Source organism: Harpegnathos saltator, unplaced genomic scaffold (genome assembly GCF_003227715.2).
Source record: "Harpegnathos saltator strain DR-91 unplaced genomic scaffold, Hsal_v8.6 scaffold100, whole genome shotgun sequence".
Lineage (NCBI taxonomy): Eukaryota > Metazoa > Arthropoda > Insecta > Hymenoptera > Formicidae > Harpegnathos > Harpegnathos saltator.
In genome coordinates, this window is record NW_020229874.1 from 473,774 (window position 1) to 488,494 (window position 14,721).

At 52.3% G+C, this 14,721-nt stretch overlaps 1 protein-coding gene across 5 annotated transcripts in view; it reads left to right on the forward strand.

Moving 5' to 3' along the window:
* The first annotated feature begins 240 nt into the window (after window positions 1-240).
* hth (Meis homeobox homothorax) overlaps window positions 241-14,721 on the forward strand; it is a 273,655-nt gene continuing 259,174 nt past the window's right edge. For 4 of the 5 annotated variants that reach the window (XM_025298145.1, XM_025298131.1, XM_025298151.1 and 1 more), the window contains exon 1: window positions 241-2,573. In XM_025298145.1, the coding sequence (XP_025153930.1) occupies window positions 2,559-2,573 (15 nt within the window). In that variant the 5' untranslated portion in view covers window positions 241-2,558. Of the gene's footprint in view, window positions 2,574-2,675; window positions 2,916-14,721 lie in introns of those variants that run through there. The other variant, XM_025298142.1, reaches the window with a different exon arrangement.

A 14,721-nucleotide genomic window follows, 5' to 3' on the forward strand; every position in this document is an offset into this window, starting at 1 on the left:
CATCGTTGTCGTCGTCGTCGTCGCCGCCCGCGCCGCCGCCGTCGCGCGTTGTTGGTAGTGGTGTAGCGATGGCGGAGGATCCTGTGTTTCGCGGTCTCACCGTCGTGGCGCTGAACCCGCGCGTGCTTCGCCAGGTCGCGATGGGCGGGCCCAGGGGGCGCATTGGCCGCGGTTGGTAGGCGTGCCGGCGAGTCTCCCACTCCGCGACGTAGCGCGGCGCTGATTGACAGTTGGCGAACGACTGCGGACGGCGCAGGATCTAAAACCGTGCTAGGCGCTGCTCTCCACGCTCGCTCGCGCTCCGCTCGCTCTTCTCTTACCCGTGTGATCTACCCGGTTGCTTTTTCGTGGGGGAAACCTGAAACACGCATATCCCCGTGGCTGCCTACGACCCGCTGCGCGCCCGCTTACGTGTAACACACTACGAACGAACTTCTCTACCACCTTTTCTGTCCGCCGGAGTTACGAGTGCCACACGCAGTAGTAGTCACGGTCAGGGAGGAGGGTCGCCCGCCGTCTCGCGGACAGCTCTCGCTGCGGTCTCCTCTCTCGACTCGCGTCCGTTAGTTCGTTCGTTACGGTGATACCACCCGTAGTACATCCCGTCGTCAATAGTAAACGTGTCGAATCGTGTCGCGTGGTGTTACATCGCACTTTGTTGTCGTTTGTTGGTTCCTTCTGCTTACATACGCGTTTGAATCCTATTTACCTCTCTCTCTCTCTCTCTCTCTCTCTGTCACACACACACACACACACACATTCTGTCTCTCTCTCTCTCTCTCTCTCTCTCTCTCGTTCACTCACTCGCTCGCGCGCGCTCCCCCCCGCCCCCCTCTTCTCAGTCTCTCGTGCAATCGGTAGTTCCCGCAACATAACCCCCCCGGTTCACGCGCGTGATATCGCTTCGAAAAACCGGCGCGGCAACCTCGGAGATACGTATATCGCAGCATTGTCGCAACAGCGGTGGCAACGTCGCCGCGCCGCTGTGTGTGTCGCGCGCGCGTCTTCGCGCGAATTGGCGCGCGCTCGCTCGTTCGTTCGTTCGTCGCGTAACCTCGCCGGAGTATCGTCCGCCCGAGGCTCGAGCACAAGATCGGTTGACTGTGCGACGGTGGTGATATCTCGTCATCAGTGCTCTCTCGTGCGTGCGTGCGTGCGCGCGCGCGCGCGCGCGCCATTGACGCCCGTCGTCGATCGTCGGCGGGGCGTCATCGTGGCTTCCACATTCTCGTGCTGTAATACGGTGCCGTTAACTGGAGGATGTAACGTGTTCTCAGTCAGTGACATCGTCGGTGATCATCGGTTGTTCATGTGCTACGACGCGCAGTGATAGAACGGCAATACAGGAGACGTATGTGAATGTGCGAAGTACACGGAGAGTGGACGGCGAGAAAACACGACACGGCCACCTTTCTTCGACTTTTCCTCCGGAAGCCACCGACCAGGGGAAGACCGCGCGCCGTCTCGATGCGGCGCGTCCGGCTCGCAGGCCTCGCGATCGAACGCAGCTCGCGCGCGAACGCGCGCTAAATGCATCCCCGACGACGCCGTGTTGCCTGCCGTCGTCGAGAGAAGAATCGTTCGCGGGGGACGGAGGAGCTCGTCGTCGGACGTCCTCCCAGCCGGCGTAATCCCAGCTCCGCCGCGACATAAGGACAGACAGGTGCGCCGCCGACGCCGACGCCGACGCCGCCGCCGACGACGACGACGACGACGACACGTGGCTTCCCGCGCTAGATATGCGGCATTGACGAGTGCTGCGGGGTTACTCTCTCCAGCGAGACTTTGCTTCGTGAGTGCGCTAAGCAGCGCGCGTACCTTTTACGTCCGAGACGAGGACGTGTTGCCGCGACCTACGACGATGATAATGAGGAAGCACCACGCGTGTCCGCTCGCAGACGTCGTCGCCGCCGTCGTGATTCTGCTGCTGTCGCGACAGCGCGCCGTGCTCTGCTGACGCTTGTTCGCGACGTTTGTCCGTAACGTTCTGCGTGGGTTGTTTAGCTGAGGGAGGAGAGAGAGAGAGAGAGAGAGAGGGGGAGAGAGAGAGAGAGAGAAAGAGAGAGAGAGTGAGACGTCGTCGGTGTGCAAATACCAAGCGGAGAGTAACTTGGAAGTTGGGAAGTAGAAAGGAATAGGGAGAGAGGCAGAGAGAGAGAGAGAGAGAGAGAGAGAGAGAGACACACCCCTACACAAATCGAGGAAACCCAAGTGAGAGCCGCGCCATTGTGACATTCATTTCCAAGGGAAAAGAAGGAAAAGAAAAAACAGTAACAACAATACGAAACTTCGTTCATCTTTTGATCTGCCGACGGCTACCGACGCATGCAGATTCCAATCTCGCTCCTTGTTCTACGTAGAAAACTACGTTGAATTTCTGTGTGAAAGTCCTGGCGTCACGCAGCGCGTCGAAGCGTTTTTAGGCGCTTCTAACACGCGTTCAGCAGTGTCGACAAAGTGTGGTGAAGTGTCGAGAGGCTTGCTTTCTTACACTGTGGGAAAATACAGCCGCTACGGTGGCTCAGCACGCAGAGTTCCCCGGCGCGGCCAGGGCGTTCATGGCGCAGCCAAGGGTATGTTTCGCATCTCGCATGCCACTGTTTCTCAATATTCGTTCGCGACGTAAACCGACCAGTCGTTAACCACCGACGGGGATGAACGAACGTAGGCTACGTGTGGAATCGGTTAGTGCTCGCAGTTTCGGTCTTTGGCTCGTCGTGCGCGGAGCTGTGTCGAAGGTGTGTCCAGAGCATATCGGGAAAAGTTTTTTTACCGGGAAAGGAAATCTCTATTATTTCGCGCGTTGTCGTTGACGGTTTCAGTGGCGGAAAGGCGAGTCTGCGGAAAGGCGAGTCTGAGATTCCTTCGATGATAGCGCGCGAGTTTGATGAAGAAGGTGCCGCGATATGAACCAGGTATATTCACGATCGTTCCCGCGAGTGACGAACAACAACAACAACAACAACAACAGTGTCGCGTTTCTTTCGGACTCGAGAGTCTCCGAAATGAAGCATCAGATGTTTGCGGCGGCCGAAATTTTACATTCGGCCGAAGCTCTAATGAGATTAGAAATATTCGGGAAGGTCGGCGGGAGAGAGGTGAAAGGTTTTCATTGTATGAAGTGGTCAAGTGTCTCGGTTGTCGTGGAAAGCTCCGCCTATAATTCATTCGTTCGGCCGTCGGGTGCTTCGGTTCTTCATCATGCGGAGAGAGAGAGAGAGAGAGAGAGAGAGAAAGAAAGAAAGAAACGGTTCCGATATTTCGTTGACGCGGCGCTACCCCGGCAGTCATCGCCTCGCGTAAATTTGTAAAATAGTGCTTCTCCTCTTTCTCTTCTCTCAGCTGCGTCGCGCGGCTCCAAAGAGCCGGCTCTCGATCTTAGGCGCGAACGCGCGATCGAGGTCTGCAGCTGGTGAATTTGAATTGAATATCGTCGCCGTGTCGAAAGGAAATTTACATGTAGGCCGCGCGCGCGCGGCGCTTTGTAACGCCGCTTACATCGCGCCGCCGGAGACAGAGAGGACGACGCTCTCGCACAAAGGGGCTGCATTTCTCCGGCCCGTCGTCTGAGCGAGCAAACTTTTTATTTCATGCGAAATTCGATCGAGCCGCGCGAAAGATGAGGGAGAGAGAGAGAGAGAGAGAGGGAGAGAGAGAGAGAGAGAGAGAGAGAGAGAGAGAGAGAGAGAGAGAGAGAAAGAGAGAGGGAGAGAGAGAGAAAGAGAGAGAGAAAGAGAACGAGAACGAGAACATGAGAGAAGGGGAGACGGATTCGTATTTACGGTACATGCCGATTATACATCATAATCGGCGGGCGACTTTGACCGCGCGCGTAATTACGACCGATAATCGTAACACAACACTGAGGAGTAAATTTCCTCTGGCCTCGATTGAGTGTGTCGCGACGCGCCTCACGGTCTCGATTCACTGCCGTTGACTTTGCTGCTGAATAGTCGCGTGGGATCAATGGGATCCGAATAGAGATCGTCTAACGAATGTTCGTTGCCGAGGTCATCTCGGAGAAAGAGAGAGAGAGAGAGAGAGAGACGGTCCGGAGAATCCTTACGAATTTCGAGCGCGTACGGCGACGTGCGTGCGTGTACTCTCGCGGAATATTTTATTCTATCGCGGTCTCCGTTATTTGGGAACGTTAACTCTCTCTCTCTCTCTCTCTCTCTGTCTCTCTTTTTCCCTGTTTCTGTGGTCTTTCGGTACTGCGTGTCGCGATCGGAAAGTGTTCCGTCAAATCACGCAAGGGACGGGAGTGTGCGCTGCTTTCGTATTGTCGTGTCGCGATGACAAACGCGTATGCGACATTGCGAGCGCTTAATTGAAACAAACGCGTCGACGTTCCGTTGTTGTGCTCAATGATGAAAAGGCGTCGCGCGACTTCGAAATGCGTTTCCATTCATCGAGCCACGTAACGTAACGCAACTTCTCTAACGCGTCAACGCCGTTTCCTCGCTATTACGTTAATGTAGTAAATAATCGCGAAATTATTCCGGCGATACGTGATTGCGTGTTAATTAAATTAAACGCGAGTGCCGCGAACTCTCTCGCTCTTTGCAATTCAAAAGCGCCGACGGTGACAGACACGTTCGCGTCGCATCCGTCATGAAAGCAAGATACCGTAATAGCGTTAAAAGAGTTTCTTTTCTGCCCGTCTGATCATTGTCCGAACGCACGAGCATGAGCGTCGTACGTCGAAAAGAGAGATTCGAATGAATTACGCGTTAGCGTCAGCGAATTTGACCAATTTTCGTCCGCTTCGTGCAGAGTGCTTCCTCTCTTTCTCACTCTGCAATATCGTCACAGCTTCGCACGAGCTTCGTGCTCAAAATTGCCGTCACTTCGACAGCGAAATTTCCCTGGAAACTTTGAATTTCACCGTGTTAGAGAATTGCCCACACACACACACACACACACACACACACACACGCGCGCGGAAGACTATGGACATAGAGTTTTCGTCACGTCACGACGCGAATTCCTCCTCGGACTTTCCTTTGACCCTTCGAAAAAAAATATTCGCTCTTCGATTGAAGTCTATATCGGGGAGAGACGTCAGTTATCTCTGGTGAAATGCCGCCGACGGGTGACAGAGTCCGCGTGAAATGCCAACGACGACGGGATCGTGCGTGAAACACAACGATCGCTGCTGAGCGATGGACGCTCGCTCGAAGCTTTACGTCCGCGTCCCGATTGTCGCGTACACAGTGGCGATCTTTTTGACGAGTACTCGTGTCGTCGTCGTCATCGTCGTCATCGTTTTCGAATCGACGTGCGCGGAGTGTCGATCCGTAGCTCGAGGTCACTTCTTTTCGGGTTATTTCGTTAACCGGCCTCGTGGTGTCACTTGCGGTTTTTTCGTTCACGCGACGGCCTCGTCTCTCTCTCTCTCTCTCTCTCTCTCTGCGACGGTGCGCTTTAGCAGTCATTTTCGCGAAATAAGTTTAAGCGATCGCACCGTGTCCCTATTTACGGCGCTGGCGGCGTATTTACGATCGAACCGACTCTTATCTGTGGAAAAACACAGGAGCGACATGCTTTCGGTTTAATTAGTGCGATGACTTTTTTTGCGTGATGCTGTATTTGACATCGTTGCTGTGTATCTCTAACCAGTGTTAATTGAATTCTTCAGACTCGCTGACTCGCTATCTGGAAACGTTAAAATTCGCTATCGCTAGCTAATCGTGTTACTAAACGCGCTCGCGAATAATTAACGACTGATACACTTGGGATTGATACCGCAAATAAGTTATATAATTATACAATTATCGTGTCGTACATATATGGCTGCGCGTTTTATTATCTATTATAAACTATTATACGTACATTATTATTATATAGACACACACTCGCACGCGCGCGGTTACTAAAGTGTTACACTTGCATATCACTTTCGTTGATCCGCTAATTGTCACTCCGCATGATCGCGTGATGCGTTTCTCGCCGTCGGACGCGTTCAATGTATTCCTTCCCCGTCGCGCGTCTCAGTTGCACCTTTTCAACAGCGACGTCATTAAACGCTAGTCGCGATAAATTAATTAATTAACATTAATGCGCGAGGCAGCGTTAATGCTTCGCATATGTGTATTTCTCTCTCTCTCTCTCTCTCTCTCTCTCTACTTTTTTTCTCTCTTCCTCCTCCTCCTCATGCTCCTTCTCTTTTTTGTACTTGACAGCGCGCGGAATATTCTCGGTGGATTCGTTTTCAGCGAAAGAGTTGACGATTAAACGCGACCGCGCGCCTGACACTTCTCCGCGATCATTCGACACGTGGCGTTAAACGGGTCGTATTGATTCCGATAACCGACTCCGTGCGAAATGCAACGCTCGCGCGCGCCGATAACTGCTCGCGTGTTTACGCGCTTCGCGTGTGTGTCATCGCGATTCGCGCGCGCTGCGCGTAACAAAGTGACGAAAGCAATGGAATATATTTTAGATTCCCTCTGTGATCTGCCCGTCTGCCCTCCCTCCCACCCTCCCTCCCTCTCTCTCTCTCTCTCCCCCTGGTCTTTCTCGATCAAGTGTCAATCTCGCTCGTGTTGTCGATTTTTATCAACATCAGTCGTGTGAGCGTCGATTAAAATTCGGTATCGTTTGAATGATCGCAGTTGGCGACACTGTAAACAGGAGAAGTGCATTTTTCGCACCGATCGTGTGTGTCCGTGTGCGCGTGTGCGCTACGTGTTTTTCTATTGCAAAGCATAAACACGGACGTCCCGGGTTTTAAGGTGTTAATTGCATTTTGCCGCGTAAACAGTTCCGAGTAAGCCGCGTATAATGAGTATCGGTGATTTCAGCGCAAATAACATGTTTGTGCCCGACGCAACGGTGCGACGGCGGCATCTCAATCGCGCGGCTGATCGTGCAAAAGGGCCGGGCGCGCGCGTTTTACCGCTCAATCTCTTCCGTTCCGTTCGACGGTTCCGTATCGACGGCGCGGCGGCGGCGGCGGCGATCTTGCCCGTTTGCGCTCGCAAAATTACCGAAACGTGCGTGCGTGCGTGCGTGCGTGTTCGCTGCTTGCCTGCTTGCCTACTTGCCTGCCTGCCTCCGTCTGCTCGTGTGAGTCGCGAGACTCTTTCGCGTGCACCGCGTTCCGTCGAGAATTCGCCGGGACTCGCGATCTCGTCGACGACGGAGAAAGCGACGTGCACGGTGAAGAAGCTCGATCTTTGACAGGTGAATTTTACGCGGTCTCAACGGGCCTCCGTCGGGATTGCGAGATATTATTCGCGGAACATGATGAATGTTCTGTTAGGCGCGATTCTGTTGTGCGCGTCGTTCTCAGAGAGAGAGAGAGAGAGAGAGAGAGAGAGGGAGAGAGAGAATCGTCGGAAGGAGACGAGTCAGCCGGCGGGAAACTTTGAGTCTCGTCGTTTGACTCCGTATGTCTGCTCGTATGACGACACAGGGCATCGGGCATTCAAGTGGCCGTGGATGATGCGATGAGCATCGCATTCGTTTGGGGATTATGCGGTTTCACCGGCTTTTAATTTTGTTTACTCTCGACGTTGCAATATATGGACTGTTCCGAAACCATCGGTACACAGAGAGGTTAGGTTAGGTTACGTGGCGAGATGCGCGACCATTCGTGCGCGTATGCAACTCTCCGAGTTTCCACACAGCGCCTCGCTTCTTCTTCCTCTTCTTCTTCACTCCTCAACCTCGTCCTTCACTTCCTAAAATCCTCCGCTAAAATCCTTGAACGCGAAGGTTACTTTTCACGCGCACACGCGTTTGCGTGGAAACATCTCGAGTCGCGGAGGAAGAAGCGAGAAAGGAAGAAGAAAGTTTTCTCCCTGCGCGCGTAAAAATCTGTTTCTCTTTCTCTATTTTCCGCCCGTTTTTCGACCTTTTCGTTCGTGTCTGCAGAGTTTTCGTGTTTGTATCGCAATCTCGCGTCTGGATCTCGTTGTCGCGTCGATCGGTCGATTGTGCGGCGACAGAGAGAGAGAGAGAGAGAGCTGGGAAACATCGCGACTAAGAATGCAACGAGAGGAAGACGCGCGGTATGTTTTGCACAAGCAACGAATATTTGAAGCCACGAGGAGAGGGTGTAAGTGTTGGAGAAGGACGAGGCAGCGACGGCAACGGGCTCGGAAACGCGTGTAACGCGATAGCGCGTTTCGGATTAAAAATTCCGACCGTGAATGGCGGCGCTCGTCGGCGACGAGGTGTACCCGATTTTTCGTCGTTCGCGCGCCCGCACCGCTCGAATGAGTCGTGATTATGTATTTATGGGTATCCATCAATCACTTTCGCTCTCCCGATTGCCGCGGATATCGGCCTTTAGCCTCTCGGATTAAAGTCGTATCGATTTCTCGTCGTTCCATCGCGTTGCCGCACGGTCGTTATTCTCTGCTTCTTTTTTTTCCTTTTCCCTTTTTTCGTTGCCGGACGAAAGTCGTTAGGCATATTCATGTACGAGATGAATGCAGGAGGAGCAGCCTCCTCCTCCTCCTCCTCCTAGGCTCAGTGCCCGCGATTTGGAAGCAAACGCCGCGTTGCGAGCGTTATCTGACACACTCTGCCTAATTCTGTTCTCCAAAAATACGACGCGCCGCAATTTGACACGCGCGATTGTCGTCGAGTCCGCCAAGTAACGTTATCGAAGCTCCGACTCGTCGAACGAACGCGGTCCTCATCGAAAATCCCGTTGGTCGCATCTAAACGTTTCAAGCGTCCTCTCACTCTCGTTTTGTCGCGGATTTTACAGAATTCTACGATAATTGGACGATACGATAGACGAATAAATCTGCCGTAGCTCGCTAGAGGGAGAGAGGAGAGGAAATGCTCGATTTTCGGCGGTACGCGTTGCGCTTGGGGACAGAATTGCGACGACATACGTGGGATGTATGGAGCGAACGTTAGCACGCGCTGGAAAACGCGAAGAGGAAGTGCATACGAATTTCGTGAGACGATATTTGACGCAATCATCGCGTGCGCGCATGTGCACGCGAGCAAGGAACGTTTTGTCTCTCTAAATGCGACATTCTAGGACAGTGGCGTGAACATTTGCGGATTAATTCAGAGTCCTGTTGTGTACTAGTGCGATTTATATCACGCAATTGTATTTTCTATTTTTCTATTTTAATAATGAGAGAGCAGAGAGCGATATGGAAGATAGCGAAGCGCCAACTGTCTTACCAGAGCTTTATCTGATTTTATATTAATCGCTTGGGATAATGCAGTTTCAAATGAACGCTAATTATTAGACTTGTGCGTGTACATGTGTGTGATAATTATATATCGCGCAATTGCGCGCGCGCGCGCGTAATGGTGAGAAAGAAACGTTAAGCACTTGGCGATCGAATCCGCCGAAAGTGAGGAAAAACGGACTCGACGGGAAAGCGCGGGTCGAAAATGCGCGAGAAAACAAATATCCGCAACCCCTGTTTTTTTCCCTCCCTCTCGGAAATATCGGTCATAGCACCGTGATACTGACAGCGAAAGCGTCCTTAAGTAGTTCAATGTCGATGATTGGTGCAGTCGCGCATATCTCTCTCTCTCTCTCTCTCCCAACGCGGTAGTTTTATCATAAATTTTATATCGTCATTTGTGGCGCGTGTTAAATAATAATCAATCTATCTCGTCGATTATATTTGATGCCAGTCGAATCTCTCCCTCTCTCCCTCCTTCCCTCCCTTCCCCATCTCATCCTACCACAGCCCGCCTCGCCTCTCTCTCCTCCTCCTCCCCTCCTTTCTCTCTCTCTCTCTCTCTCCCCCTCCTACCCTTGGCGATCGAGTTTTATTTTTGCGTCGACACTAAATGTCAAATAAAAGTTTCCACACGCAAAAGTTTGTTTCGAAATAAAACATTATGGCTGACGTGGAGTGCTCGCAAAACATGCTTGCCGAATTCGTCGTGCTCGCCGTGGTTCTTCATCAATAGGTTATCCGCAACCGTCTTTTTCTCGCGAGAAATGTCGATGGTGCTTTCGGAGGGGTATCGTCGTCTGCCGTCGAAGGGTTAAAGATCGCATAAATTCCACTTGATTAAAGTCGACGCGACTCTAATGAAAATAGCACCGTTTGAAACGAGCGATTTTAATGACGGCGCGAGGTGGCAACGCCAACGCGCCGAAAGAGAAAGAGAAAGAGAAGAGAGGAAAGAGTGTCGAGAGCGAATTTTATTTTCCTCGTCGAAAGCTCTTCGGCGGAATTTTTCGCATTACGTGGTTCTCGCGTCAGATTAATGGCCGGCTGGGACGCATCCGATATTTCTTCGCGCGCGAAGCACGTTATACGATTTTGAAATTGATTTCGACGCCGGCAGATGCAACGGAGACAGCGACCGGGGTGTTGAGAGGAGAAGAGAGAGAGAGAGAGAGAGAGAGCGAGAGAGCGAGCGCGAACGAAAGAGAGCCGATGTTGCGTCGGGTTATCGGTGTTTACCTCGTCGGTTCGCGAAATCCGCCGACGGCGGCCCGCTTCCATCACTCGGCAATTTTCTGAATCCTCGCGTTGATCCGCCGACGAAGGAGGAGGAAGGGGAGCGGTTTCGATGTGTTTCGCAGATTTATATTTTCAATCGGAGATAATCGCTGACGGAGAGAGAAAGAGAGAGGAGAGACGAGAGTACACCGGTGCCACGTCCTTTCCCTCTCCTCTCTCCTTCCCTGTCAGCCTGCCTCTTGTTCCACCTCCTCCTGCTTCTCCTTCTTGTTCCTCCGTTTTTTTTTTTTTTCGTAATTTATACCGAGACGCTTAAACGCTCGCCTTGACCTATCTACTTATAAATGGCGGTCGTTTGTCAGGCTTTGCTAAATTTCCCTGGGTTCTCTCGGCGGCTGCTGCCGCCGTCGTCGAGCCGGTTGCTGCTACGCGAAATCGAAGCGAGTCTGCGAGAGTGAGAGCAGTTTGCGCAAAAACGTCATTTCCATACGTCGAAATTCTCTCTCTCTCTCTCTCTCTCTCTCTCTCTCTCGCGCGCGCGCGTCTTGCATTAATCGCCGCGCTTCCCTCGCGACAGCAACGTCGACGGATTTTCCCGTCTCTTAACCCTCCTGTGGGATGCATTATTCAATTTTTGAAGCTCGAGTCCCCAGAGCGCGCAACATAATTCGGCACTTAAGCGGCGTTCGTATGAATTTTCATAAAGACGCTACTCGCTACTCGGAGAGCGGAGGTCGTTGATGCGCGCGATACTGTGACATATTCGTGTGGCGATGATGCGCAGCGGGCAGGGGGGGGAGAGGGGAGGGAAGAAAGTGCCTCGAGATCTCGAGCGAGTCGAATCTCCCTAACGAGACAAGGGGCAAAATAGCCGCGACTGTGCGCGTGAGAGATTTCTCAAATATCTTTTTGAGCGTCGTCGCCGAGCGGTCGAAGCATCGGCCGTTGCCGCGCGTGAACGGCTCGGTGACGTCCGACATCGTCGCGACGTCGCGCTGTGTAACTTCTTCTCCGTTTCGGTCACGAATTAGCGCCGGGCTGTCCGCAAATAGCGGATAGGATCGTATTGTATGTAGCTGAGTCGCTCGCTCACTCACTCGTGGACGCGCGTTCCTTCGAACCGGCTTTGTCGCAAGTCCTCTCGTCAGCTCGACGACATTTGACGCGGAGACGGCGACGACGGGCACGACGATGACGACGACGAACTCCGTCGTCGGTCAGATCGTCGTCTTCCGTCTCGAGTCTCTCCCGTGCGATCGCGCGTCTCGGGACCAACCACTCACCCTGCCCGCCTTGCCTATCCTTCGAGATATTCCGCACCGTCGTCGAGTGATATCTTCATACCGTCGTGACGGTGAATTTATTGTCCGCGGTCTTTTTCAGTCCTCGCCACGCCGAGAAACTTACATTCTAGAGACGCGACGTGTTCGCGCGTGCGCGCGCTCCCTCTTTCTCTCTTTCTCTCTTGTCTCTCGCGCAAGAATCGCGCTTATGTTGTGCCCGTTCATCGCAAATAAACACTGGGCGTACGGAAGAATCTCGAAAATGGAAGTACTCGCGATAGTCGGCTGATTTATTATATTCGCTATTTATTGTAACAGAAAATTGTTTTAGCGGGAAACGATTTACACATAAAACGTGTCGTTGGTTGCTCCGTTGTTAATCTTTATGTTGTCGCGAAATGCGAAAACAGTGCTTGGTTCTTTTTATAAAATGTTTACAATGCGCGTAAACATGTACGCGCACTATACACACACACACCGCATGTCAGAAGAAAGAGAAGAGGGGGAGAGAGAGAGGGAGAGAGAGAGAGAGAGAGAGAGAGAGAGAGAGAGAGAGAGAGAAAAGATCTCCAAAGGATTTTCAACTCGACACAGCCGAAATCGGCGCTTTATCGCACGTGAAAGCCGTCCGTGTAAGAAATGCGAGGGACATATCGAGCCCTCGGGGATGCACGGTAAATATCCGCGGAACGCCGATGAAGATATCGGGCGTATTAATTCAGCACTCGCTTCGGTTCCTCGGCGAGGCTTTATCGCGGCACTTTTGCGATACGGAAACGAGGACGTAGCCGCGGCATGGAAAGGTCGAATTTCAAGCGACACGCCATGTATACGCGCTCTTTCGTTCCCAAGTGTCGTTCCAGCGACTTTAACGCGCGTATCGGATTAATTCGGACGCGATAGCGGCCGATTCGACCGGGCCGTCGCGTAATTTTCACGATTCCCGCGCCGCGATGTGGACGCGCCAGCGTTCGAGTCGGAGATTATAAGCGTGCGCGATCCGCACGGATTTCGGTGTATAAATATATATTCGCTCACTTGTGATATTTTCGCGTCGTCGTCGTGTCGTCGCAACGACTTTGCGCTTGCATTCTTTCGGATTGCGTCGGCACAACTTCTCCTCCGCGCTCGAATGAATTTCAGTGCACCTTGACAATTCTCGGGCGCACGATGTTCCTTGCCCTCGTGATGCGAAGTATGTGCGTGCTATAAGTGTGAAATTGACTCGGGAGGACTAATATTGCTTTCTTTTTTTCTTTTCGTATTCTTTTTTGCACGATGCACTCGTAAACCGTTCGTTTTCGAGACGCGTATGTGAGGGAGAAAGCGAGAGGAGATACGCCTCGCGTTGATCCCCGTCATGTCACAACCATGATTCCTCTTTGTTTGCTCTCACGGAACGGAATTGCGCGGCCAAGATGGATCGGAATTGGGCGAAGCGAGGCGACGCTCTCGATATTTTTGCAACGTCACCTCTTAACCAGTGCAATCACGTTCGTTCCTGATTATATCGAATGCGCATTATCTACTTCCTCTCGCATTTTTCTCTTTCTCTTTCCACTTTGTCTCTCTCTCTCTCTCTCTCCCTCTCTCAGCTGATAACTGCCGCTTCTTTCTTGTTTTCGTAACAAAATTGGCGAGCTCGACGTCAGAATTAAGCAATTAGCGCTAATAATCGACTTGCTTTCGTTCGCGCGCGTGAACGCGCCGTGACAAGCGGCGCGCGGGCCGAGGGCTCGGGGAAAATCATTGCTTCCGTCCTCGATCGATCGATCGAACGAACGATCGTTTCAGTCTCTCTGGTTTTCCATTCGTGGGACTAACTCTCCCACAACCGCCCCCCTTTCTCTCTCTCTCTCTCTGGGCTCGCGATTGCGTCGAATTTGTCCGGCAATTAGCGCACTTCTGCCCGTCATCCATCAGTTTTGCATCGACGCGAGAACTTTATTGCTGGAAATCACACAGGCCCCGTCGGCGTCCCGCTCCTTTTTGCGGTATTCTGGAAGGTCTCGACCGTTGGCGGGGCTAGGCGTAATTGAATACGCGGTTATTTATTACCGGTCGTACCGGCGGTACGTAATTAATTGTCTCTCCCGCGGCGATTAAATCTTACTTCTTTTCCCCCTCCCGACGGCGACGACGGCGGCGGTGGCGGTCGTATATTGAGAATCGGCGGCAAGTCGCGCGGTATAGACGCGAGCGAGAAAAACCCGTAAGATCACGCGCGAAGGCTTCGACTTTCTCGGATAAACTCGGGTAAAATTGATGAAATTAATTTGCGGAAAAAAAAAAGTAGTACGATATAATGTTTCTTCTTAGCGCGTTGCTGATCGAGCACGAGAAGACTCGTGTTTTGTTAGTCGAACGTTGACTGGTCCATGAATTGTCTCGTGCTTTGGTCAAAACGACAAGACGATGTTGGAAAAAGCTGGCAAACAATGCCTCGAGGGGAAGAAATGTAACGAGTAGGATTATCCGCTATTGCGGGTTTGTCCAGGTTTGTCCAGGTTACAGGTACATTAGTTGTCGACAACGTTACTTTGCATCGCGCACGTCTGGTGATTGACGGCCATAGCTCACCGATGCGCGCCGATGACGCGTACACATTTTCGAAATCTAATTGCATCTCGCGCGAGCGTGCGCGCACGAAGACCGCAGACCGCGATGACGCTATATCGTGCATCCGGTTTTAGAACGCGGTGTCCTTAGATGCGCCAGCTGATGCTCGTCCCACGAAGTCCGCGGAACTTTTTGCATTGTTGCGAGTTTACTTAAAAAAAGACGTGACATTCTCGCCACGGCGGTGTCACCTTTCGAGCGCCCCGCGTCTTCACGTGCGCGCCTTCGTCTCTGTGTCTTTACGTCAGTCGTTATAAACGCGCGCGATTAAAAATTTATGAGCTAAAGCCGAGAACGGCGGTGCCTATATTTAAATGAGAATGAAGTCAGAGCATCGCGATATTCAGTAGACTCGGCTGGATTATAATTGGGGAAAGCGCGTTTCATATTAGCCGCTGATAACTCACACGGGG